Source organism: Bufo gargarizans, chromosome 1, assembly GCF_014858855.1.
Source record: "Bufo gargarizans isolate SCDJY-AF-19 chromosome 1, ASM1485885v1, whole genome shotgun sequence".
Taxonomy (NCBI): domain Eukaryota; kingdom Metazoa; phylum Chordata; class Amphibia; order Anura; family Bufonidae; genus Bufo; species Bufo gargarizans.
In genome coordinates, this window is record NC_058080.1 from 498563787 (window position 1) to 498591333 (window position 27547).

The window sequence follows — 27547 nt, forward strand, 5'->3', positions numbered from 1 at the left end:
CATTTCCGTATGCATCCCGTTTTTTTTGCGGACCCATTGACTTTAATGGAGCCACGGAACATGATTTGCGGCCAAATATAGGGCATGTTCTATTTTTGCACGGAAAGGACATACGGAAACACGGAAACGGTATGCATACGGAGTACATTCCGTTTTTTTTGCGGACCTGTTGAAATTAATGGTTCTGTATACAGAACACAAAATATGGCCCACAAAACGGAAAAAAAACGGTAGTGTGAAAGAGGCCTTAACTTCTATATCTGTGAAACCCAGAGGGAAGGAGCAGGTAAGGGTGACAGCTTCCTCCTTGATAGGGATGAGCGAACTCGAACTGTATAGTTCGGGTTCGTACCGAGTTTTGGGGTGTCCGTGACACGGACCCGAACCCGGACATTTTCGTAAAAGTTCGGGTTCGGTGTTCGTCGCTTTCTTGGCGCTTTTGTGACGCTTTCTTGGCGCTTTTTGAAAGGCTGCAAAGCAGCCAATCAACAAGCGTCATACTACTTGCCCCAAGAGGCCATCACAGCCATGCCTACTATTGGCATGGCTGTGATTGGCCAGAGCACCATGTGACCCAGCCTCTATTTAAGCTGGAGTCACATAGCGCCGCCCGTCACTCTGCTCTGATTAGCGTAGGGAGAGGTTGCGGCTGCGACAGTAGGGCGAGATTAGGCAGATTAACTCCTCCAAAGGACTTGATTATTGATCGATCTGCAGCTGTGGATCATTAAGCTGCTGATCCTCAATTGCTCACTGTTTTTAGGCTGCCCAGACCGTTTGTCAGTCACTTTTTTCTGGGGTGATCGGCGGCCATTTTGTGTCTTGTGGTGCGCCAGCACAAGCTGCGACCAAGTGCATTTAACCCTCAATGGTGTGGTTGTTTTTTGGCTAAAGCCTACATCAGGGTGAAGCTGTCACACCAAGTGCATTTAACCAGCAATAGTCTGTTTATTTTTTGGCCATATACTACATCAGGGGCAAGCTGCGCCTGTCACCAAGTGCATTTAACCCTCAATGGTGTGGTTGTTTTTTGGCTAAAGCCTACATCAGGGTGAAGCTGTCACACCAAGTGCATTTAACCAGCAATAGTCTGTTCATTTTTTGGCCATATACTACATCAGGGGCAAGCTGCGCCCGTCACCAAGTGCATTTAACCCTCAGTAGTGTGGTTGGTCAAGCTATCACACCAAGTGCATTTAACCAGCAATAGTCTGTTCATTTTTTGGCCATATACTAAATCAGGGGCAAGCTGCGCCCGTCACCAAGTGCATTTAACCAGCAATAGTCTGTTCATTTTTTGGCCATATACTACATCAGGGGCAAGCTGCGCCCGTCACCAAGTGCATTTAACCCTCAGTAGTGTGGTTGGTCAAGCTGTGACACCAAGTGCATTTAACCAGCAATAGTCTGTTCATTTTTTGGCCATATACTAAATCAGGGGCATGCTGCGCCTGTCACCAAGTGCATTTAACCAGCAATAGTCTGTTCATTTTTTGGCCATATACTACATCAGGGGCAAGCTGCGCCCGTCACCAAGTGCATTTAACCCTCAGTAGTGTGGTTGGTCAAGCTGTGACACCAAGTGCATTTAACCAGCAATAGTCTGTTCATTTTTTGGCCATATACTACATCAGGGGCAAGCTGCGCCTGTCACCAAGTGCATTTAACCCTCAGTAGTGTGGTTGGTCAAGCTGTGACACCAAGTGCATTTAACCAGCAATAGTCTGTTCATTTTTTGGCCATATACTACATCAGGGGCAAGCTGCGCCTGTCACCAAGTGCATTTAACCCTCAATGGTGTGGTTGTTTTTTGGCTAAAGCCTACATCAGGGTGAAGCTGTCACACCAAGTGCATTTAACCAGCAATAGTCTGTTCATTTTTTGGCCATATACTACATCAGGGGCAAGCTGCGCCCGTCACCAAGTGCATTTAACCCTCAGTAGTGTGGTTGGTCAAGCTATCACACCAAGTGCATTTAACCAGCAATAGTCTGTTCATTTTTTGGCCATATACTACATCAGGGGCAAGCTGCGGCCGTCACCAAGTGCATTTAACCCTCAGTAGTGTGGTTGGTCAAGCTATCACACCAAGTGCATTTAACCAGCAATAGTCTGTTCATTTTTTGGCCATATACTACATCAGGGGCAAGCTGCGCCCGTCACCAAGTGCATTTAACCAGCAATAGTCTGTTCATTTTTTGGCCATATACTACATCAGGGGCAAGCTGCGCCCGTCACCAAGTGCATTTAACCAGCAATAGTGTGGTTATTTTTTGGCCATATCCCAGTCTAATTCTGTCACTAAATCCATACCGGTCACCCAGCGCCTAAATACTAGGCCTCAAATTTATATCCCGCTAAATCTGTCGTTACCGCTGTACTGTTGTGGCTGGGCAAGTTATTTAGTGTCCGTCAAAGCACATTTTTTGTTCTGGGTTGAAATACAATTCCCAATTTAGCAATTTCATAATTTAGTGGTTTCTGCTATATCAGAGCTATTTGAAATCTATCCCTAAAAGGGTATATAATATTCAAGGTGCACATAGGGTCATTCAGAATAACTTCACACACACGCTACTGTGCATTTCCAAGTCCAATTCTGTTAGTAAATCCATACCGGTCACCCAGCGCCTAAATACTAGGCCTCAAATTTATATCCCGCTGAATTTGAATACAATACATTGGGCCAAATAATATTTTTGTTGTTGTGGTGAACCATAACAATGAGGAAAACATCTAGTAAGGGACGCGGACGTGGACATGGTCGTGGTGATGTTAGTGGACCCTCTGGTGCTGGGAGAGGACGTGGCCGTTCTGCCACATCCACACGTCCTAGTGTACCAACTACCTCAGGTCCCAGTAGCCGCCAGAATTTACAGCGATATATGGTGGGGCCCAATGCCGTTCTAAGGATGGTAAGGCCTGAGCAGGTACAGGCATTAGTCAATTGGGTGGCCGACAGTGGATCCAGCACGTTCACATTATCTCCCACCCAGTCTTCTGCAGAAAGCGCACAGATGGCGCCTGAAAACCAACCCCATCAGTCTGTCACATCACCCCCATGCATACCAGGGAAACTGTCTCAGCCTCAAGTTATGCAGCAGTCTCTTATGCTGTTTGAAGACTCCGCTGGCAGGGTTTCCCAAGGGCATCCACCTAGCCCTTCCCCAGCGGTGAAAGACATAGAATGCACTGACGCACAACCACTTATGTTTCCTGATGATGAGGACATGGGAATACCACCTCAGCATGTCTCTGATGATGACGAAACACAGGTGCCAACTGCTGCGTCTTTCTGCAGTGTGCAGACTGAACAGGAGGTCAGGGATCAAGACTGGGTGGAAGACGATGCAGGGGACGATGAGGTCCTAGACCCCACATGGAATGAAGGTCGTGCCACTGACTTTCACAGTTCGGAGGAAGAGGCAGTGGTGAGACCGAGCCAACAGCGTAGCAAAAGAGGGAGCAGTGGGCAAAAGCAGAACACCCGCCGCCAGGAGACTCCGCCTGCTACTGACCGCCGCCATCTGGGACCGAGCACCCCAAAGGCAGCTTCAAGGAGTTCCCTGGCATGGCACTTCTTCAAACAATGTGCTGACGACAAGACCCGAGTGGTTTGCACGCTGTGCCATCAGAGCCTGAAGCGAGGCATTAACGTTCTGAACCTGAGCACAACCTGCATGACCAGGCACCTGCATGCAAAGCATGAACTGCAGTGGAGTAAACACCTTAAAACCAAGGAAGTCACTCAGGCTCCCCCTGCTACCTCTTCTGCTGCTGCCGCCTCGGCCTCTTCTGCTGCTGCCGCCTCGGCCTCTTCCTCCGCCTCTGGAGGAACGTTGGCACCTGCCGCTCAGCAAACAGGGGATGTATCACCAACACCACCACCTCCGTCACCAAGCGTCTCAACCATGTCACACGGCAGCGTTCAGCTCTCCATCTCACAAACATTTGAGAGAAAGCGTAAATTCCCACCTAGCCACCCTCGATCCCTGGCCCTGAATGCCAGCATTTCTAAACTACTGGCCTATGAAATGCTGTCATTTAGGCTGGTGGACACAGACAGCTTCAAACAGCTCATGTCGCTTGCTGTCCCACAGTATGTTGTTCCCAGCCGCCACTACTTCTCCAAGAGAGCCGTGCCTTCCCTGCACAACCAAGTATCCGATAAAATCAAGTGTGCACTGCGCAACGCCATCTGTAGCAAGGTCCACCTAACCACAGATACGTGGACCAGTAAGCACGGCCAGGGACGCTATATCTCCCTAACTGCACACTGGGTAAATGTAGTGGCAGCTGGGCCCCAGGCGGAGAGCTGTTTGGCGCACGTCCTTCCGCCGCCAAGGATCGCAGGGCAACATTCTTTGCCTCCTGTTGCCACCTCCTCCTTCTCGGCTTCCTCCTCCTCTTCTTCCACCTGCTCATCCAGTCAGCCACACACCTTCACCACCAACTTCAGCACAGCCCGGGGTAAACGTCAGCAGGCCATTCTGAAACTCATATGTTTGGGGGACAGGCCCCACACCGCACAGGAGTTGTGGCGGGGTATAGAACAACAGACCGACGAGTGGTTGCTGCCGGTGAGCCTCAAGCCCGGCCTGGTGGTGTGTGATAATGGGCGAAATCTCGTTGCAGCTCTGGGACTAGCCAATTTGACGCACATCCCTTGCTTGGCGCATGTGCTGAATTTGGTGGTGCAGAAGTTCATTCACAACTACCCCGACATGTCAGAGCTGCTGCATAAAGTGCGGGCCGTCTGTTCGCGCTTCCGGCGTTCACATCCTGCTGCTGCTCGCCTGTCTGCGCTACAGCGTAACTTCGGCCTTCCCGCTCACCGCCTCATATGCGACGTGCCCACCAGGTGGAACTCCACCTTGCACATGCTGGACAGACTGTGCGAGCAGCAGCAGGCCATAGTGGAGTTTCAGCTGCAGCACGCACGGGTCAGTCGCACTACAGAACAGCACCACTTCACCACCAATGACTGGGCCTCCATGCGAGACCTGTGTGCCCTGTTGCGCTGTTTCGAGTACTCCACCAACATGGCCAGTGGCGATGACGCCGTTATCAGCGTTACAATACCACTTCTATGTCTCCTTGAGAAAACACTTAGGGCGATGATGGAAGAGGAGGTGGCCCAGGAGGAGGAGGAGGAGGAGGAAGAGGGGTCATTTTTAGCACTTTCAGGCCAGTCTCTTCGAAGTGACTCAGAGGGAGGTTTTTGGCAACAGCAGAGGCCAGGTACAAATGTGGCCAGCCAGGGCCCACTACTGGAGGACGAGGAGGACGAGGATGAGGAGGAGGTGGAGGAGGATGAGGATGAAGCATGGTCACAGCGGGGTGGCACCCAACGCAGCTCGGGTCCATCACTGGTGCGTGGCTGGGGGGAAAGGCAGGACGATGACGATACGCCTCCCACAGAGGACAGCTTGTCCTTACCCCTGGGCAGCCTGGCACACATGAGCGACTACATGCTGCAGTGCCTGCGCAACGACAGCAGAGTTGCCCACATTTTAACCTGTGCGGACTACTGGGTTGCCACCCTGCTGGATCCACGCTACAAAGACAATGTGCCCACCTTACTTCCTGCACTGGAGCGTGATAGGAAGATGCGCGAGTACAAGCGCACGTTGGTAGACGCGCTACTGAGAGCATTCCCAAATGTCACAGGGGAACAAGTGGAAGCCCAAGGCCAAGGCAGAGGAGGAGCAAGAGGTCGCCAAGGCAGCTGTGTCAATGCCAGCTCCTTTGAGGGCAGGGTTAGCATGGCAGAGATGTGGAAAACTTTTGTCAACACGCCACAGCTAACTGCACCACCACCTGATACGCAACGTGTTAGCAGGAGGCAACATTTCACTAACATGGTGGAACAGTACATGTGCACACCCCTCCACGTACTGACTGATGGTTCGGCCCCATTCAACTTCTGGGTCTCTAAATTGTCCACGTGGCCAGAGCTAGCCTTTTATGCCTTGGAGGTGCTGGCCTGCCCGGCGGCCAGCGTTTTGTCTGAACGTGTATTCAGCACGGCAGGGGGCGTCATTACAGACAAACGCAGCCGCCTGTCTACAGCCAATGTGGACAAGCTGACGTTCATAAAAATGAACCAGGCATGGATCCCACAGGATCTGTCCGTCCCTTGTCCAGATTAGACATTAACTACCTCCCCTTAACCATATATTATTGGACTCCAGGGCACTTCCTCATTCAATCCTATTTTTATTTTCATTTTACCATTATATTGCGAGGCTACCCAAAGTTGAATGAACCTCTCCTCTGTCTGGGTGCCGGGGCCTAAATATATGCCAATGGACTGTTCCAATGTTGGGTGACGTGAAGCCTGATTCTCTGCTATGACATGCAGAATGATTCTCTGCCGACATGAAGCCAGATCCTCTGTTACGGGACCTCTCTCCTCTGCCTGGGTGCTGGGCCTAAATTTATGAAAATGGACTGTTGCAGTGGTGGCTGACGTGAAGCCTCATTCTCTGCTATGACATGCAGACTAATTCTCTGCTGACATGAAGTCAGATTGTCTGTTACGGGACCTCTCTCCTCTGCCTGGGTGCTGGGCCTAAATATATGCCAATGGACTGTTGCAGTGGTGGGTGACGTGAAGCCTCATTCTCTGCTATGACATGCAGACTAATTCTCTGCTGACATGAAGCCAGATTGTCTGTTACGGGACCTCTCTCCTCTGCCTGGGTGCTGGGCCTAAATTTATGACAATGGACTGTTGCAGTGGTGGGTGACGTGAAGCCTGATTCTCTGCTATGACATGCAGACTGATTCTCTGCTGACATGAAGCCAGATTGTCTGTTACGGGACCTCTCTCCTCTGCCTGGGTGCTGGGCCTAAACTTATGAAAATGGACTCTTACAGTGGTGGGTGACGTGAAGCCTCATTCTCTGCTATGACATGCAGACTAATTCTCTGCTGACATAAAGCCAGATTGTCTGTTACGGGACCTCTCTCCTCTGCCTGGGTGCTGGGCCTAAATTTATGACAATGGACTGTTGCAGTGGTGGCTGACGTGAAGCCTCATTCTCTGCTATGACATGCAGACTGATTCTCTACTGACATGAAGCCAGATTGTCTGTTACGGGACCTCTCTCCTCTGCCTGTGTGCTGGGCCTAAATATATGCCAATGGACTGTGTCAGTGGTGGCTGACGTGAAGCCTCATTCTCTGCTATGACATGCAGACTAATTCTCTGCTGACATGAAGCCAGATTGTCTGTTACGGGACCTCTCTCCTCTGCCTGTGTGCTGGGCCTAAATATATGCCAATGGACTGTTGCAGTGGTGGCTGACGTGAAGCCTCATTCTCTGCTATGACATGCAGACTGATTCTCTGCTGACATGAAGCCAGATTGTCTGTTACGGGACCTCTCTCCTCTGCCTGGGTGCTGGGCCTAAATATATGCCAATGGACTGTTGCAGTGGTGGGTGACGTGAAGCCTCATTCTCTGCTATGACATGCAGACTAATTCTCTGCTGACATGAAGCCAAATTGTCTGTTACGGGACCTCTCTCCTCTGCCTGGGTGCTTGGCCTAAACTTATGAAAATAGACTGTTGCAGTGGTGGGTGACGTGAAGCCTGATTCTCTGCTATGACATGCAGACTGATTCTCTACTGACATGAAGCCAGATTGTCTGTTACGGGACCTCTCTCCTCTGCCTGTGTGCTGGGCCTAAATATATGCCAATGGACTGTTGCAGTGGTGGCTGACGTGAAGCCTCATTCTCTGCTATGACATGCAGACTAATTCTCTGCTGACATGAAGCCAGATTGTCTGTTACGGGACCTCTCTCCTCTGCCTGTGTGCTGGGCCTAAATATATGCCAATGGACTGTTGCAGTGGTGGCTGACGTGAAGCCTCATTCTCTGCTATGACATGCAGACTGATTCTCTGCTGACATGAAGCCAGATTGTCTGTTACGGGACCTCTCTCCTCTGCCTGGGTGCTTGGCCTAAATTTATGAAAATGGACTCTTACAGTGGTGGGTGACGTGAAGCCTGATTCTCTGCTGACATGAAGCCAGATTGTCTGTTACGGGACCTCTCTCCTCTGCCTGGGTGCTGGGCCTAAATATATGCCAATGGACTGTTCCAATGTTGGGTGACGTGAAGCCTGATTCTCTGCTATGACATGCAGACTAATTCTCTGCTGACATGAAGCCAGATTCTCTGTTACGGGACCTCTCTCCTCTGCCTGGGTTCCGGGGCCTAAATATCTGAGAATGGACTGTTCCAGTGGTGGGTGACGGGAAGCCAGATACTCTGCTATGGGACCTCTCTCCAATTGATTTTGGTTAATTTTTATTTATTAAATTTTTATTTTAATTCATTTCCCTATCCACATTTGTTTGCAGGGAATTTACCTACATGTTGCTGCCTTTTGCAGCCCTCTAGCCCTTTCCTGGGCTGTTTTACAGCCTTTTTAGTGCCGAAAAGTTCGGGTCCTCATTGACTTCAATGGGGTTCGGGTTCGGGACGAAGTTCGGATCGGGTTCGGATCCCGAACCCGAACATTTTCGGGAAGTTCGGCCGAACTTCTCGAACCCGAACATCCAGGTGTTCGCTCAACTCTACTCCTTGATATACTTCATTGTTCTTCCCCCAGAGACAAGGATGGTAGTGGTTCATCTAAAATGATTTTTTTTTCACAAATAATATTATTTGTTTAAAAAATAAAAATGAATATATTGCAAAAACTAATAATTCAAAAAAGAAAAAGGACCTACTTGTGACATTGACAGTGACATGCTCACTAGATGAAGAGCTGATGCTCCGTCCGTTCATTTCTACCCAATATTAGCTGGTATAGAGTCAGAGAAAAGTGTCTATCCCTGCACCAGATTTACCATCCAGCCTGATCCCTGATGATAAATCTGTACATAGTAAGATGCAGGACTTATCTTGTGATATCCCACCTCAGGCATTCCACCTCCGTTCTGCATTCTCTCTGTTCTTCTGTTGACTACTCTATATTCATTATAGTTGATGTTCTTTCTCATCTGTTTTTGTACGTGTGTGCTCTTTTGGGACAGGACAAGGTATTTGGGCAGTTAATGCAGACACGTAGAGTTGTGGCCGGTTAGAAATTGTGCTGGGTGTTTTATATTTTATTTTGGTCCTTATGTGTGAGTTTTTAAAGGGGTTTCCAGGACTAGGAAAAAAAAGGCTCTGCTATTGGTTCCAATACACTGCCAAGTTTGTCTATGGGCTGTGTCTGGTATTGCAGTTCATCATCATCCACAAGTAATACTGACATTCACTGCCCTAATAATACCATTGTACGGTGCCAAAATAATGTTGCAATGTAGTGCTTAAATAATACTGACTTACAGTACCTAAACATATCAGTATACAGTAGAAAAAGCTTACCGACATAAAGTTCTCACAAACAAATAGTACAAGAATAAAAAGGACCTACTTGTGACATTGATGGTGACATGCTCACTAGGTGACGAGCTGATACTCCGTCCATTCATTTCTACCCAATATTTGCAATAATATCTTCCTGGAGCATCTTTGTTTGAGGCAGAAATCTCATATCTACTCTTCAGTGCCACCCCTTCATGGATCTCGTTTCCTTCTTTGTAAATCTGGATTCCTTTCACTGCCGTGCCATCAGGAGGTGCACATTCCAGATGCACAGATTCCTTAGTAGTATATACAGAGAATAACGGTACCAGAGTAATGTTTGGAGGCAGCGGTGTGTCTGTAGCAGATACATGGGATACAAGACACGTGTTCATAAAAACGGTACCTTCACACGAACGTAAGCTGTCCGTGCCCGTGCTGTGGACCACAAATAGCGGTCTGCAATGCACAGGCACCGGCCACGTGAATCCTGAATACAACCTGTATTGTAATACATTGCATGTCAGCCTAGACCTCACAGGCTTCTCTGCCATTGGGTCCCCGCCACTCCAGAGTGGGGACCCGATAGAGGTGCAGAGGGCACCCGTACCCTCTGTAAACCCTCTGCATGCCGTGGTCAGCTTTGACTGCGGCATACAAGGGGTTAATACGCTGCCATTGGTGTCTTAATCGATGCCGGCGTATGCAGAAGTGGCCCGGCTGTCAGTGACTGCCTTGACCCTGATCGGGCAGGCGCAGCTCCTGCACCTGCTTAATCAGCCCGCTCTACATGTACGGCGCTGGTCCTCAAGTGATGTCCATCAGCGCCATACATGTACGCCGCGGGTCCTCTACGGGTTAATAATGAAATCTTATATGTTTTTTCTTCATTACTAGTGTTTCAGTCTTAAAGCTATAACAATTGTTCTCCTTAACAACCATACATCTTACAACAAAAAAGGCAAGCACTGAGGACTTTCTGAAGCATAGGTTTTTTTGATAAAAAAAATAAAAATAAATTGGTGATTCTGGCACATTTCATATTTGTGCAATAATTTGTAACTTGTCTCTCCTCTTGCCCTTTAGAAAAGTTACAAGCAAAATGGGCAGAAATGAAACAAAATGCATCACAAAGCTACACCTGCCCATAGCCGGCGGAACAATATAGGCGAACTAGGCGTTCGCCTAGGACGCCAGCCTGCTGGGGGTAACCTGGTGGGCTCCCCTTGACTGGGGCTGCAGCCCTGGGCGAGCGGCTCTTGAGCCGCCCCCAGCGCCGTTACAGGGGGGCCAGGAGGTGGAGGTCCTTCTTAAATATGGCAGAGCAGGCATCTGCTTACCCTGATGGCAGGTGCCTGCTCTGCCTGTAAATTACCGGAGGAGAGGAGGCGGGGCGGCAAGGGAGGCTGTTCTAGTGCGCCCTCTGTGATGCCGGAATATGACGTCATTCCGGCCCCGGCATACTAAATGGCGCGCTGGAGGACTGAGGATCTGCACTACACTGGACCCCAGGGAGGTGAGTGTTTAAGTGTTTGACTGAGTGAGTGTCTGCCTGTGTATTTATGTCAGTGAGTGAGTGAGTGTATGTATATCTGTCTTTCTGTCAGTAAATGTATGTGTGTCTGTTATTGAGTGTCTGTGTGTGTATGTCAGTGAGTGAGTGTATGTCAGTGAGTGTGGATGTCTGTCGGTCAGTAAGTGTCAGTGTGTTTGTCACTGAGTATGCGTATGTTTGTCAGTGAGTATATGTGGGTGTTTGTCTGCCAGTGAGTGAGTGTCTGTCAGTGAGTTTTTGTGTGTGTGTTTCAGTGGGTAGGTATATGTCTGTCAGTGAGTGTCTGTCAGTGAGTGAGTGTGTGTCTGTCTGTCTGTCAGTGAGTGTATGTGTGTCTGTCAGTGAGTGTATGTGTGTCTGTCAGTGAGTATGTCTGTCAGTGAGTTTCTGTGTACGTCATTCAGTGAGTGTCTGAGTGTGTGTCTGTCTGTCAGTGAGTGTATGTCTGTCTGTCTGTGAGTGTATGTCTGTCTGTCTGTCTGTGAGTGTATGTCTGTCTGTCTGTGAGTGTATGTCTGTCTGTCAGTGAGTTTCTGTCACTACCAGACATCTGAGAAGCTCTGACAGATGCCTTTCAGAACCTCCTCCTTGAGCTTCCTTTGTTTTGCTTTCAGTTCCTCATCTCGTTAGCCTCTCTCAGCTGTCATGTAGTTGTACTGATTGCATCCCTTTAAATTCCTCCCCATAGTGCATCAGTGTGCGGTTTATACTACTTCCTGGAGTGTGTGTGCATGCTGATCCTACTTCCTAGTCTTCTACAAGATAAGTGTTGTGCATTCATTTGTGTTTTTCTGTTTGCTGGATCCCAGGTGACCCTGACTCCCTCCGTATCTAGTGTAGGGAGCCGGTGGTCGTGTCCCCTCACTATTATAGGGTGTTCAGGTGTTATACAGTCGAGGTACGAGGATATGCGATCATCTACCATTGGGATTTTCGCATAGGCTGAGCAGTCAGGGAGAGTGCCAGGTCTAATGCAGGGGTCTCCCTTTTTGTTCCTTAGTTTTGGATCCAGTGAGTCGTATATTCATTTTGTGTTGTCTTGTTTCCTGTACACCTTCCGTGACATTATAAACCGCCAAAACCATCTATCACAACCAGACAGCTGAGAAGCTCTGACAGAGGCCTTTCAGAACCTCCCCCTTGAGTTTCTTTGTTGTGGTATTCAGTTACTCATCTCGTTAGCCTCTCTCAGCTGTCATGTGTTGGACTAATTGCTTCCCTTTAAATTCCTAACCAGAATGCTTTTCTGGGCGGCTTATACTTCTTCCTGGAGTGTGTGTGCATGCTCATCTGGTTCTCCTCTCTTCTACAAAGTTAAGTGTGGAACATTTATCTGTTATTTTCTGTTTGCTGGATCCCAGGTGACCCTGACTCCCTCCGTATCTTGTGTAGGGAGCTGGTGGTCGTGTCCCCTCACTATTGTAGGGTGCTCCGGGGTTATATAGTCAAGGATATGCAGACCTCCACCATTCGGATCTTTGCATAGGCTGAGCAGCCAGGGAAAGTGCCAGGTCTTCTGCAGGGGTCTCCCTTTTGTTCCTTAGCTTTTGGATCCAGCGACTCATTTATGCATGTTATTTTGCCTTGTTTCCTGTACACCGTCCGTGACATTATAAGCCGCCATAACCGCCTCAAGCATGGATCCGGTTTCACTTTTGGCTGAACGCCTTCAGGGTCTTTCATTGGAGGTAGCTGATCTCCGCAGGACTTTTTCTCAGCTTCAAGTGACCGGTTCAGCTGGCGTTCATGGAGTTTGTTCTGAGCCTAAGATCTCACTCCCGGATACGTTTTCCGGGGGTAGTGAGAATTTTGTGCGTTTTAGAGAGGCTTGCAAACTCCATTTTCGCCTTCTTCCCCATTCCTCTGGTGATGAGGAACGGAGGGTGGGGATCATTATATCGCTGCTCAGGGGTGACATTCAGTCCTGGGCCTTTTCGCTGCCGGAGGGGGCACGGCCCCTCCGTTCAGTGGATGAATTCTTTTTAGCCCTGGGTCAGATATATGATGATCCGGACAGTATTGCTCTGGCTGAGTCTAGACTACGTCTATTATGCCAGGGTAAACAATCCGCAGAAATATACTGCTCAGAATTTCGGAGATGGGCAGCTGATACTGGTTGGAATGATGCTGCACTCCGAAGTCAATTTTGCCATGGTCTTTCAGAGGGATTGAAAGATGCATTTGCCTTTCATGAAAGGCCTATTTCTTTGGACTCTGCTATGTCTCAGGCCGTTCGTATTGACAGGCGTCTTAGAGAGAGAGGAGAGATCTCTCCTTCCTGTCATACTCGGTCCCAGGACTGTGCAGCGGTCCCATTCTGTGCGCAGGGGTCTCAGTCGCTGTCAGCCTTTTCTGAGCAGGAGCCCATGCAGCTGGGGTTGATTGCTTCTGACAATAGAAGATTCAGCCCGCATGGGAGGGTTTGTTTTTGTTGTGGAGGTATTAATCATTTGGCAAATATTTGTCCCTCTAGGAGATTCAGGCAGTTCTCTGGGAATAATAAAGAAACAAAGAGGAAAAAATCTTTTAAAAATGTTCCGTCTGTTACTATTGGCAGGGTTGAGGCGGAAATTGAAGGTTTTCTGTTTGCTTGCAGTTCCCGTTTTGTCCTGCCGGCTAGGGTGGCGCTAGAGAGCAAGAACATTTTTTGTGAGATTTTTGTGGATAGTGGAGCAGCGGTTAATCTCATTGATAATCAATTTGCGATAACTCATGGTTTCCAGGTGTGCACTTTGGGAAAGGATATTCCTGTTTTTGCTATCGATTCCGCTCCACTTTCTCAGAAATCATTAAAGGGCATAGTTCACAATATCCGTTTAATTGTGAGTGATGCTCATGTTGAGGATGTCATGTTTCGTCCTTAGCGGTTTGCCTACTCCTCTGGTGTTGGGGCTGCCCTGGCTCACTAAGCATAACCCCACCATTGATTGGCAAGCGAGGCAAATAAATGGTTGGAGTGACTTTTGCAGAGAGAATTGCCTCATGACATCTGTTTCTGAGGTTGCTACTAAGACTGTACCATCTTTTCTCTCTGAATTTTCGGATGTCTTCTCTGAGAGTGGAGTTCAGGATTTGCCCCCGCACAGGGAGTACGATTGCCCTATTAATCTCATCCCAGACGCCAAGCTGCCTAAATCTCGTTTATACAATCTTTCCCAACCTGAGAGGATCGCTATGCGTGCTTATATCTCTGAGAGTCTGAGAAAAGGACACATACGACCCTCGAAGTCACCTGTTGCCGCTGGTTTTTTCTTTGTTAAGAAAAAAGATGGTTCTTTAAGACCTTGTCTGGATTTCAGGGAGCTGAACAGTATCACAATTCGTGACCCTTATCCGCTTCCTCTGATCCCGGACCTGTTTAACCAGGTTGTTGGGGCTAAAGTCTTTTCCAAATTAGATCTAAGAGGGGCATGCAACCTGGTCAGGGTCAGAGAAGGGGACGAATGGAAGACGGCCTTCAATACCCCTGAGGGCCATTTTGAAAATTTGGTTATGCCTTTTGGTTTGATGAATGCCCCAGCCGTTTTTCAGCATTTCGTGAACAGCATTTTTTATCATTTGATGGGAAAATTTGTATTGGTGTATTTGGATGACATTTTGATTTTTTTCTCCCGATTTCAAAACTCATAAGGAACATTTACGTCAGGTCTTGCTCATCCTGCGGGAGAATAAATTATATGCGAAACTGGAAAAATGTGTGTTTGCGGTTCCAGAAATTCAATTTCTGGGGTTTCTTCTCTCCGCTTCTGGTTTTCGCATGGACCCCGAGAAGGTCCGCGCTGTGCTTGAGTGGGAGCTTCCTGAGAATCAGAAGGCGCTGATGCGTTTTTTGGGCTTTGCCAATTATTACAGGAAGTTTATTTTGAATTATTCCTCTATTGTTAAACCACTCACTGATATGACCAGAAAGGGGGTAGATTTTTCTTCTTGGTCAGTAGAGGCGCGTAAGGCTTTTTCTGATATCAAGGACAGTTTTGCTTCCGCTCCCATCTTGGTGCAACCTGATGTTTCTTTACCCTTCATAGTTGAGGTTGATGCTTCTGAGGTGGGTGTGGGTGCGGTCTTGTCTCAGGGTTCCTCTCCTGCCAATTGGTGACCGTGTGCCTTTTTCTCAAGAAAACTCTCCTCCGCAGAGAGAAATTACGATGTGGGAGATAGGGAATTGTTGGCCATCAAGTTGGCTTTTGAGGAATGGCGCCATTGGCTAGAGGGAGCCAGACACCCTATTACCGTGTTTACTGACCATAAAAATCTGGCTTACTTGGAGTCAGCCAAGCGTCAGAACCCGAGACAGGCCAGATGGTCTTTGTTCTTTTCTAGGTTTAATTTTGTTGTCACGTTTCGCCCTGGAGTTAAGAATGTGAAGGCAGATGCCCTGTCACGTTGTTTTCCGGGAGGCGGGAATTTTGAAGACCCGGGTCCCATTTTGGCTGAAAGTGTGGTGGTCTCGGCTCTTTTTCCTGAATTGGAGGCAGAGGTGCAGGCAGCCCAGTCAGAGGCTCCTGATCTTTGTCCTCCTGGGAGGTTGTTTGTGCCTCTCGCTTTAAGACACAAGATTTTTAAAGAACACCACGATACGGTCCTTGCTGGGCACCCGGGGGTAAGAGCCACACTGGATCTCATCGCTCGGAGATTCTGGTGGCCTGCGCTTCGTAAGTCGGTTGAGGGTTTTGTGGCAGCCTGCGAGACTTGCGCTCGTGCCAAAGTCCCTCATTCACGGCCATCAGGTCCTCTCCTTCCCTTACCCATTCCTTCCCGTCCTTGGACACATCTGTCCATGGACTTCATAACGGACCTGCCTCGTTCCTCGGGGAAGACTGTGATTCTGGTGGTGGTGGACCGTTTTAGCAAAATGGTGCATTTCATCCCTTTTCCTGGTTTGCCCAATGCTAAGACGCTGGCGCAGGCATTTATTGATCACATTGTCAAATTGCACGGTATTCCTTCAGACATAGTCTCTGATAGGGGCACGCAGTTTGTTTCCAGATTCTGGAAGGCTTTCTGTTCTCGCTTGGGGGTTCGGTTGTCATTCTCTTCTGCTTTCCACCCGCAGTCGAATGGCCAGACAGAGCGCGTCAATCAGAATCTGGAGACATATCTGCGCTGTTTTGTGGCGGAGAATCAAGAGGATTGGTGTTCTTTTTTGTCCCTTGCTGAGTTTGCTTTAAATAACCGTCGTCAGGAGTCCTCTGATAAGTAACCATTTTTTGGTGCATATGGGTTTCATCCGCAGTTTGGGACTTTCTCGGGAGAGGGGTCTTCTGGTTTACCTGATGAGGACAGATTCTCCTCGTCTTTGTCATCTATTTGGCAAAAGATTCAAGATAATCTAAAGAGCATGAGTGAGAGATATAAGCGTGTGGCAGATAAGAGACGTGTGCTTGGTCCGGACCTGAATGTTGGTGATCTGGTGTGGTTGTCTACCAAGAATATCAAATTGAAGGTTCCCTCCTGGAAGTTGGGTCCTAGGTTTATTGGGCCTTACAAAATCCTGTCTGTCATCAATCCTGTTGCATACCGTCTTGATCTTCCTCAGACTTGGAAGATCCATAATGTTTTTCATAAGTCCTTATTGAAACCTTATGTTCAACCCATTGTACCCTCGCCTTTGCCTCCTCCTCCGATTTATGGTTGATGGGAATCTTGAATTTCAGGTCTCTAGGATTGTGGATTCTCGTCTTGTCCGCGGTTCTCTTCAGTACCTTGTTCATTGGGAGGGGTATGGTCCTGAGGAGAGGATGTGGGTCCCAGTGACGGATATTAAGGCCTCTCGTCTCATCAGGGCTTTCCATAGGTCCCATCCTGAGAAGGTGGGTTCTGAGTGTCCGGAGTCCACTCGCAGAGGGAGGGGTACTGTCACAACCAGACAGCTGAGAAGCTCTGACAGAGGCCTTTCAGAACCTCCCCCTTGAGTTTCTTTGTTGTGGTATTCAGTTACTCATCTCGTTAGCCTCTCTCAGCTGTCATGTGTTGGACTAATTGCTTCCCTTTAAATTCCTAACCAGAATGCTTTTCTGGGCGGCTTATACTTCTTCCTGGAGTGTGTGTGCATGCTCATCTGGTTCTCCTCTCTTCTACAAAGTTAAGTGTGGAACATTTATCTGTTATTTTCTGTTTGCTGGATCCCAGGTGACCCTGACTCCCTCCGTATCTTGTGTAGGGAGCTGGTGGTCGTGTCCCCTCACTATTGTAGGGTGCTCAGGGGTTATATAGTCAAGGTACGTGGATATGCAGACCTCCACCATTCGGATCTTTGCATAGGCTGAGCAGCCAGGGAAAGTGCCAGGTCTTCTGCAGGGGTCTCCCTTTTGTTCCTTAGCTTTTGGATCCAGCGACTCATTTATGCATGTTGTTTTGCCTTGTTTCCTGTACACCGTCCGTGACACCGTCTCAAGCATGGATCCGGTTTCACTTTTGACTGAACGCTTTCAGGGTCTTTCATTGGAGGTAGCAGATCTCCGTAAGACTCTTTCTCAGTTTCAAGTGACCGGTTCAGCTTGCGTTCATGGAGTTTGTTCTGAGCCTAAGATCTCGCTCCCGGATACGTTCTCCGGGGGTAGTGAGAATTTTGTGCGGTTTAGAGAGGCTTGCAAACTCCATTTTCGCCTTCTTCCCCATTCCTCTGGTAATGAGGAACGGAGAGTGGGGATCATTATATCGCTGCTCAGGGGTAATGCTCAGTCGTGGGCCTTTTCGCTGCTGGTGGGGGCACGGCCCCTCCGTTCAGTGGATGAATTCTTTTTAGCCCTGGGTCAGATATATGATGATCCGTATCGTATTGCTTTGGCTGAGTCTAGACTACGTCTGTTATGCCAGGGTAAACAATCCGCAGAGATATACTGCTCAGAATATCGGAGATGGGCAGCTGATACTGGTTGGAATGATGCTGCACTCCGAAGTCAATTTTGCCATGGTCTTTCAGAGGGATTGAAAGATGCATTTGCCTTTCATGAGAGGCCTACCTCCTTGGACTCTGCCATGTCTCAGGCCGTTCGTATTGACAGGCGTCTTAGAGAGAGAGGAGAGATCACTCCTTCCTGTCATACTCAATCCCAGGACAGTGCAGCGGTCTCATTCTGTGCGCAGGGGTCTCAGTCGCTGTCAACCCCTTCTGAGCAGGAGCCCATGCAGCTGGGGGTGATTGCCTCTGACAATAGAAGATTCAGCCCGCATGGGAAGGTTTGTTTTTGTTGTGGAGCTATAAATAATTTGGCAAATGTTTGTCCCTCTAGGAGATTCAGGCAGTTTTTTGGGAGTAATAAAGAAACAAGAAGGAAAAAATCCTTTAAAAATGTTCCATCTGTTAACATTGGCAGGGTTGAGGCGGAAATTGAAGGTTTTCCGTTTGCTTGTAGTTCCTGTTTTGTCCTGCCTGCCAGGGTGGCGCTAGAGAGCAAGAACATAATTTGTGAGATTTTTTTAGATAGTGGAGCAGTTGTCAATCTCATTGATAATCAATTTGCGATAACTCATGGTTTCCAGGTATGCACTTTGGGAAAGGATATTCCTGTTTTTGCTATTGATTCAGCTCCACTTTCTCAGAAATCATTAAAGGGCATAGTTCACAATATCCGTTTAATTGTGAGTGATGCTCATGTTGAGGATGTGTCATGTTTCGTCCTTAGCGGATTGCCTACTCCTCTGGTGTTGGGGCTACCCTGGGTCACTAAACATAATCCCACCATTGATTGGCAAGCGAGGAAAATAAATGGTTGGAGTGACTTTTGCAGAGAGAATTGCCTCATGACATCTGTTTCTGAGGTTTCTACTAAGAATGTACCATCTTTTCTTTCTGAATTTTCGGATGTCTTCTCTGAGAGTGGAGTTCAGGGAGTACGATTGCCCTATTAATCTCATCCCAGGCGCCAAGCTGCCTAAATCTCGTTTATACAATCTCTCCCAACCTGAAAGGGTCGCTATGCGTGCTTATATCTCTGAGAGTCTGAGAAAAGGACACATACGACCCTCGAAGTCACCTGTTGCCGCTGGTTTTTTCTTTGTTAAGAAAAAAGATGGTTCTTTAAGACCTTGTCTGGATTTCAGGGAGCTGAACAGTATCACAATTCGTGACCCTTATCCGCTTCCTCTGATCCCGGACCTGTTTAACCAGATGGTTGGGGCTAAAGTCTTTTCCAAATTAGATCTAAGAGGGGCATACAACCTGGTCAGGGTCAGAGAAGGAGACGAATGGAAGACGGCCTTCAATACCCCTGAGGGCCATTTTGAGAATTTGGTTATGCCTTTTGGTTTTATGAATGCTCCAGCCGTTTTTCAGCATTTCGTGAACAGCATTTTTTATCATTTAATGGGGAAATTTGTATTAGTGTATTTGGATGATATTTTGACTTTTTTCTCCTGATTTCAAAACTCATAAGGAACACTTACGTCAGGTCTTGCTCATCCTGCGGGAGAATAAATTATACGCGAAACTGGAAAAATGTGTGTTTGCGGTTCCAGAAATTCAATTTCTGGGGTTTCTTCTCTCCGCTTCTGGTTTTCGCATGGACCCCGAGAAGGTCCACGCTGTGCTTGAGTGGGAGCTTCCTGAGAATCAGAAGGCGCTGATGCGTTTTCTGGGCTTTGCCAATTAATACAGGAAGTTTATTTTGAATTATTCCTCTGTTGTTAAACCACTCACTGATATGACCAGAAAGGGGGTAGATTTTTCTTCCTGGTCGGTAGAGACGCGTAAGGCCTTTTCTAATATCAAGGAGAGTTTTGCTTCCGCTCCCATCTTGGTACAACCTGATATTTCTCTACCCTTCATAGTTGAGGTTGATGCTTCTGAGGTGGGTGTGGGTGCGGTCTTGTCTCAGGGTTCCTCTCCTGCCAAATGGCGACCGTGTGCCTTTTTCTCGAAGAAACTCTCTTCCGCAGAGAGAAATTACGATGTGGGAGATAGGGAGTTGTTGGCCATCAAGTTGGCTTTTGAGGAATGGCGCCATTGGCTAGAGGGAGCCAGACACCCTATTACCGTGTTTACTGACCATAAAAATCTGGCCTACTTGGAGTCAGCCAAGCGTCTGAACCCGAGACAGGCCAGATGGTCTTTGTTCTTTTCAAGGTTTAATTTTGTTGTCACGTTCCGCCCTGGGGTTAAGAATGTGAAGGCAGATGCCCTGTCACGTTGTTTTCCGGGAGGTGGGAATTTTGAAGACCCGGGTCCCATTTTGGCTGAAGGTGTGGTTGTCTCTGCTCTTTTTCTTGAATTGGAGGCAGAGGTGCAGGTAGCCCAGTCAGAGGCTCCTGATCTTTGTCCTCCTGGGAGGTTGTTTGTGCCTCTCGCTTTAAGACAAAAGATTTTTAAGGAACACCACGATACGGTCCTTGCTGGGCACCCGGTAGCAAGAGCCACAGTGGATCTCATCGCTCGGAGATTCTGGTGGCCGGCGCTTCGTAAGTCGGTTGAGGGTTTTGTGGCAGCCTGCGAGACTTGCGCTCGTGCCAAAGTCCCTCATTCACGGCCATCAGGTCCTCTCCTTCCCTTACCCATTCCTTCCCGTCCTTGGACACATCTGTCCATGGACTTCATAACGGACCTGCCTCGTTCCTCGGGGAAGACTGTGATTCTGGTGGTGGTGGACCGTTTTAGCAAAATGGTGCATTTCATCCCTTTTCCTGGCTTGCCCAATGCTAAGATGCTGGCGCAGGCATTTATTGATCACATTGTCAAATTGCATGGTATTCCTTCGGACATTGTCTCTGATAGGGGCACGCAGTTTGTTTCCAGATTCTGGAAGGCTTTCTGTTCTCGCTTGGGGGTTCGGTTGTCATTCTCTTCTGCTTTCCACCCGCAGTCGAATGGTCAATCAGATTCTGGAGACATATCTGCGCTGTTTTGTGGCGGAGAATCAGGAGGATTGGTGTTCTTTTTTGTCCCTTGCTGAGTTTGCTTTAAATAACCGTCGTCAGGAGTCCTCTGATAAGTCACCATTTTTTGGTGCATATGGGTTTCATCCGCAGTTTGGGACATTCTCTGGAGAGGGGTCTTCTGGTTTACCTGATGAGGACAGATTCTCCTCGTCTTTGTCATCTATTTGGCAAAAGATTCAGGATAATCTAAAGAGCATGAGTGAGAGATATAAGCGTGTGGCAGATAAGAGACGTGTGCCTGGTCCGGACCTGAATGTTGGTGATCTGGTATGGTTGTCTACTAAGAATATCAAATTGAAGGTTCCCTCCTGGAAGTTGGGTCCTAAGTTTATTGGGCCTTACAAAATCTTGTCTGTCATCAATCCTGTTGCCTACCGTCTTGATCTTCCTCAGACTTTGAAGATCCATAATGTTTTTCATAAGTCCTTCTTAAAACCTTATGTCCAACCCATTGTACCCTCGTCATTGCCTCCTCCTCCGATTATGGTTGATGCTAATCTTGAATTTCAGTTCTCTAGAATTGTGGATTCTCGTGTTGTCCGCGGTTCTCTCCAGTACCTCGTTCATTGGGAGGGTTATGGTCCTGAGGAGAGGATGTGGGTCTCAGTGATGGACATTAAGGCCACTCGTCTCATCAGGGCTTTCCATAGGTCCCATCCTGAGAAGGTGGGCTCTGAGTGTCCGGAGTCCACTCGTAGAAGGAGGGGTACTGTCACTACCAGACATCTGTGAAGCTCTGACAGATGCCTTTCAGAACCTCCTCCTTGAGCTTCCTTTGTTTTGCTTTCAGTTCCTCATCTCGTTAGCCTCTCTCAGCTGTCATGTAGTTGTACTGATTGCATCCCTTTAAATTCCTCCCCATAGTGCATCAGTGTGCGGTTTATATTACTTCCTGGAGTGTGTGTGCATGCTGATCCTACTTTCCAGTCTTCTACAAGATAAGTGTTGGGCATTCATTTGTGTTTTTCTGTTTGCTGGATCCCAGGTGACCCTGACTCCCTCCGTATCTAGTGTAGGGAGCCGGTGGTCGTGTCCCCTCACTATTATAGGGTGTTCAGGTGTTATACAGTTGAGGTACGAGGATATGCGATCATATACCATTGGGATTTTCGCATAGGCTGAGCAGTCAGGGAGAGTGCCAGGTCTAATGCAGGGGTCTCCCTTTTTGTTCCTTAGTTTTGGATCCAGTGAGTCGTATATTCATTTTGTGTTGTCTTGTTTCCTGTACACCTTCCGTGACAGTTTCTGTGTAAGTAATTCAGTGAGTGTCTGAGTGCGTGTCTGTCTGTCAGTGTGTGTGTGTGTCTATCAGCTAGTGAGTGACATAAGGGGGCGGCAAAATGGATCTTTGCCTAGGGCGGCAAAAATCCTTGCACCGGCCCTGCATAGCAGGCATAGATTTTATTATCTGGCCAGTATGTAGAGTGCCTCAATAAATGTGGCACATTGTGCCCCAGCTCACTTCAGGTCAGTGTGAAACACCAGTATTAATAAATCTTCTAAATGCTCTTAAAAGGGTTGTCCCATCTTATCCTTTAATAATAAATAAAAATAATATTAATCCTTTCAAGGGCGAGATGGAAATAACTGCAGTAAGCGCCGGTCAGTGGAGAAAAATGTAATGGAGATGGCCAAGCAGCTCCCCCTTTTCAGTAACTATCAGTAACTATCATTCCAATGAGCTACTAGAAACAATGCCAGTAGTTTGCAATGTTACACTGTTTGTGTATCTCCCATTCACTGCTTTGGGAATCACAGAACCAGCCATTTGGATGTCCACCCCCAGACCGCACTTAGGCCAAGATAAGACAACCCCCTTAAATGCAGATGCATGACATACCAAGAAGCTCAAGCTATTATGCCACTAACTACTATAATAAATTGCTGCAGAGATATACATACCCTCCACAATGATAGATATAGGAACACTTGCATTGGAAGAAATTTGTCTCCCAGAAGTTTTAACCCAGTACTGACACTTATATTGACCTGTATTCTCCAGAGATAAATTAGATAATACATATGTGGACATGGTCTTGGGTGTCTTAGATCTGTGAATCTCCTGGTTGTCTTTGATGTACTGGATGGAGATGACTGTAGACTGCTCAGGAAAAGAACAAGTGATGTTCACATTTTCCCCTTTTATATAAACAGGTAACTTAGGATTCAGAATAATGGATGGAGCCTGGGGGGGATCTGTAAATCACAAATTTGAAAATAAATATTGAAAATGTAAGGTTTCTTATTGGAGAGCTTAGTAGCTAATAGGTTATGCAAATAAAAAGATACTCCTAAGTAGGGATGAGCGAACTCGAACTGTATAGTTCGGGTTCGTACCGAATTTTGGGGTGTCCGTGACACGGACCCGAACCCGGACATTTTCGTAAAAGTCCGGGTTCGGGTTCGGTGTTCGTCGCTTTCTTCGCGCTTTTGTGACGCTTTCTTGGCGCTTTTTGAAAGGCTGCAAAGCAGCCAATCAACAAGCGTCATACTACTTGCCCCAAGAGGCCATCACAGCCATGCCTACTATTGGCATGGCTGTGATTGGCCAGAGCACCATGTGACCCAGCCTCTATTTAAGCTGGAGTCACATAGCGCCGCCCGTCACTCTGCTCTGATTAGCGTAGGGAGAGGTTGCGGCTGCGACAGTAGGGCGAGATTAGGCAGATTAACTCCTCCAAAGGACTTGATTAACTGATCGATCTGCAGCTGTGGATCATTGAGCTGCTGATCCTCAATTGCTCACTGTTTTTAGGCTGCCCAGACCGTTTGTCAGTCACATTTTTCTGGGGTGATCGGCGGCCATTTTGTGTCTTGTGGTGCGCCAGCACAAGCTGCGACCAAGTGCATTTAACCCTCAATGGTGTGGTTGTTTTTTGGCTAAAGCCTACATCAGGGTGAAGCTGTCACACCAAGTGCATTTAACCAGCAATAGTCTGTTTATTTTTTGGCCATATACTACATCAGGGGCAAGCTGCGCCTGTCACCAAGTGCATTTAACCCTCAATGGTGCGTTTGTTTTTTGGCTAAAGCCTACATCAGGGTGAAGCTGTCACACCAAGTGCATTTAACCAGCAATAGTCTGTTTATTTTTTGGCCATATACTACATCAGGGGCAAGCTGCGCCCGTCACCAAGTGCATTTAACCCTCAGTAGTGTGGTTGGTCAAGCTATCACACCAAGTGCATTTAACCAGCAATAGTCTGTTCATTTTTTGGCCATATACTAAATCAGGGGCAAGCTGCGCCCGTCACCAAGTGCATTTAACCAGCAATAGTCTGTTCATTTTTTGGCCATATACTACATCAGGGGCAAGCTGCGCCCGTCACCAAGTGCATTTAACCCTCAGTAGTGTGGTTGGTCAAGCTGTGACACCAAGTGCATTTAACCAGCAATAGTCTGTTCATTTTTTGGCCATATACTACATCAGGGGCAAGCTGCGCCCATCACCAAGTGCATTTAACCAGCAATAGTGTGGTTATTTTTTGGCCATATCCCAGTCTAATTCTGTCACTAAATCCATACCGGTCACCCAGCGCCTAAATACTAGGCCTCAAATTTATATCCCGCTAAATCTCTCGTTACCGCTGTCCTGTTGTGGCTGGGAAAGTTATTTAGTGTCCGTCAAAGCACATTTTTGTTCTGGGTTGAAATACAATTCCCAATTTAGCAATTTAAAAATTTAGTGGTTTCTGCTGTATCAGAGCTATTTGAAATCTATCCCTAAAAGGGTATATAATATTCAAGGTGCACATAGGGTCATTCAGAATAACTTCACACACCCGCTACTGTGCATTTCCAAGTCTAATTCTGTCACTAAACCCATACCTGTCACCCAGCGCCTAAATACTAGGCCTCAAATTTATATCCAGCTAAATCTGTCCTTAGTGCTGTAGCTGGGCGAGTTATTTAGTGTCCGTTCAAGCACATTTCTTGTTCTGGGTTGAAATACAATTCCCAATTTAGCAATTTCATAATTTAGTGGTTTCTGCTATATCAGAGCTATTTGAAATCTATCCCTAAAAGGGTAGATCATATTGAAGGTGCACATAGGGACATTCAGAATAACTTCACACACCCGCTACTGTGCATTTCCAAGTCTAATTCTGTCACTAAACCCATACCTGTCACCCAGCGCCTAAATACTAGGCCTCAAATTTATATCCAGCTAAATCTGTCCTTAGTGCTGTAGCTGGGCGAGTTATTTAGTGTCCGTTCAAGCACATTTCTTGTTCTGGGTTGAAATACAATTCCCAATTTAGCAATTTCATAATTTAGTGGTTTCTGCTATATCAGAGCTATTTGAAATCTATCCCTAAAAGGGTAGATCATATTGAAGGTGCACATAGGGACATTCAGAATAACTTCACACACCCGCTACTGTGCATTTCCAAGTCTAATTCTGTCACTAAACCCATACCTGTCACCCAGCGCCTAAATACTAGGCCTCAAATTTATATCCAGCTAAATCTGTCCTTAGTGCTGTAGCTGGGCGAGTTATTTAGTGTCCGTTCAAGCACATTTCTTGTTCTGGGTTGAAATACAATTCCCAATTTAGCAATTTCATAATTTAGTGGTTTCTGCTATATCAGAGCTATTTGAAATCTATCCCTAAAAGGGTATATAATATTCAAGGTGCACATTGGGTCATTCAGAATAACTTCACACACACCCGCTACTGTGTATTTCCAAGTCTAATTCTGTCACTAAACCCATACCTGTCACCCAGCGCCTAAATACTAGGCCTCAAATTTATATCCTGCTAAATCTCTCGTTAACGCTGTCCTGTTGTGGCTGGGAAAGTTATTTAGTGTCCGTCAAAGCACATTTTTTGTTCTGGGTTGAAATACAATTCCCAATTTAGCAATTTCATAATTTAGTGGTTTCTGCTATATCAGAGCTATTTGAAATCTATCCCTAAAAGGGTATATAATATTCAAGGTGCACATTGGGTCATTCAGAATAACTTCACACACACCCGCTACTGTGTATTTCTAAGTCTAATTCTGTCACTAAACCCATACCTGTCACCCAGCGCCTAAATACTAGGCCTCAAATTTATATCCTGCTAAATCTCTCGTTAACTCTGTCCTGTTGTGGCTGGGAAAGTTATTTAGTGTCCGTCAAAGCACATTTTTTGTTCTGGGTTGAAATACAATTCCCAATTTAGCAATTTCATAATTTAGTGGTTTCTGCTATATCAGAGCTATTTGAAATCTATCCCTAAAAGGGTATATAATATTCAAGGTGCACATTGGGTCATTCAGAATAACTTCACACACACACGCTTCTGTGCATTTCCAAGTCTAATTCTGTCACTAAATCCATACCGGTCACCCAGCGCCTAAATACTAGGCCTCAAATTTATATCCCGCTGAATTTGAATACAATACATTGGGCCAAATAATATATTTGTTGTTGTGGTGAACCATAACAATGAGAAAAACATCTAGTAAGGGACGCGGACGTGGACATGGTCGTGGTGGTGTTAGTGGACCCTCTGGTGCTGGGAGAGGACGTGGCCGTTCTGCCACATCCACACGTCCTAGTGTACCAACTACCTCAGGTCCCAGTAGCCGCCAGAATTTACAGCGATATATGGTGGGGCCCAATGCCGTTCTAAGGATGGTAAGGCCTGAGCAGGTACAGGCATTAGTCAATTGGGTGGCCGACAGTGGATCCAGCACGTTCACATTATCTCCCACCCAGTCTTCTGCAGAAAGCGCACAGATGGCGCCTGAAAACCAACCCCATCAGTCTGTCACATCACCCCCATGCATACCAGGGAAACTGTCTCAGCCTCAAGTTATGCAGCAGTCTCTTATGCTGTTTGAAGACTCCGCTGGCAGGGTTTCCCAAGGGCATCCACCTAGCCCTTCCCCAGCGGTGAAAGACATAGAATGCACTGACGCACAACCACTTATGTTTCCTGATGATGAGGACATGGGAATACCACCTCAGCATGTCTCTGATGATGACGAAACACAGGTGCCAACTGCTGCGTCTTTCTGCAGTGTGCAGACTGAACAGGAGGTCAGGGATCAAGACTGGGTGGAAGACGATGCAGGGGACGATGAGGTCCTAGACCCCACATGGAATGAAGGTCGTGCCACTGACTTTCACAGTTCGGAGGAAGAGGCAGTGGTGAGACCGAGCCAACAGCGTAGCAAAAGAGGGAGCAGTGGGCAAAAGCAGAACACCCGCCGCCAAGAGACTCCGCCTGCTACTGACCGCCGCCATCTGGGACCGAGCACCCCAAAGGCAGCTTCAAGGAGTTCCCTGGCATGGCACTTCTTCAAACAATGTGCTGACGACAAGACCCGAGTGGTTTGCACGCTGTGCCATCAGAGCCTGAAGCGAGGCATTAACGTTCTGAACCTGAGCACAACCTGCATGACCAGGCACCTGCATGCAAAGCATGAACTGCAGTGGAGTAAACACCTTAAAACCAAGGAAGTCACTCAGGCTCCCCCTGCTACCTCTTCTGCTGCTGCCGCCTCGGCCTATTCTGCTGCTGCCGCCTCGGCCTCTTCCTCCGCCTCTGGAGGAACGTTGGCACCTGCCGCCCAGCAAACAGGGGATGTACCACCAACACCACCACCACCACCTCCGTCACCAAGCGTCTCAACCATGTCACACGCCAGCGTTCAGCTCTCCATCTCACAAACATTTGATAGAAAGCGTAAATTCCCACCTAGCCACCCTCGATCCCTGGCCCTGAATGCCAGCATTTCTAAACTACTGGCCTA

The 27547-nt window shown here is 47.5% G+C and overlaps 1 protein-coding gene across 9 annotated transcripts in view; it reads right to left on the reverse strand.

Moving 5' to 3' along the window:
- The window catches only part of LOC122923850 (Fc receptor-like protein 5), a 159601-nt gene that overhangs the window by 101874 nt on the left and 30180 nt on the right, over window positions 1-27547 (reverse strand). For 8 of the 9 annotated variants that reach the window (XR_006387337.1, XM_044274700.1, XM_044274751.1 and 5 more), the window contains 2 exons: window positions 22701-22994; window positions 9441-9728 (listed from right to left, as the gene is read on the reverse strand). Coding sequence is in view for 8 of the 9 variants with exons in the window: in XM_044274700.1 (XP_044130635.1) it covers window positions 9441-9728; window positions 22701-22994 (582 nt within the window). In the remaining variant the exon portion in view is untranslated. The remainder of the gene's footprint in view (window positions 1-9440; window positions 9729-22700; window positions 22995-27547) is intronic. The other variant, XM_044274741.1, reaches the window with a different exon arrangement.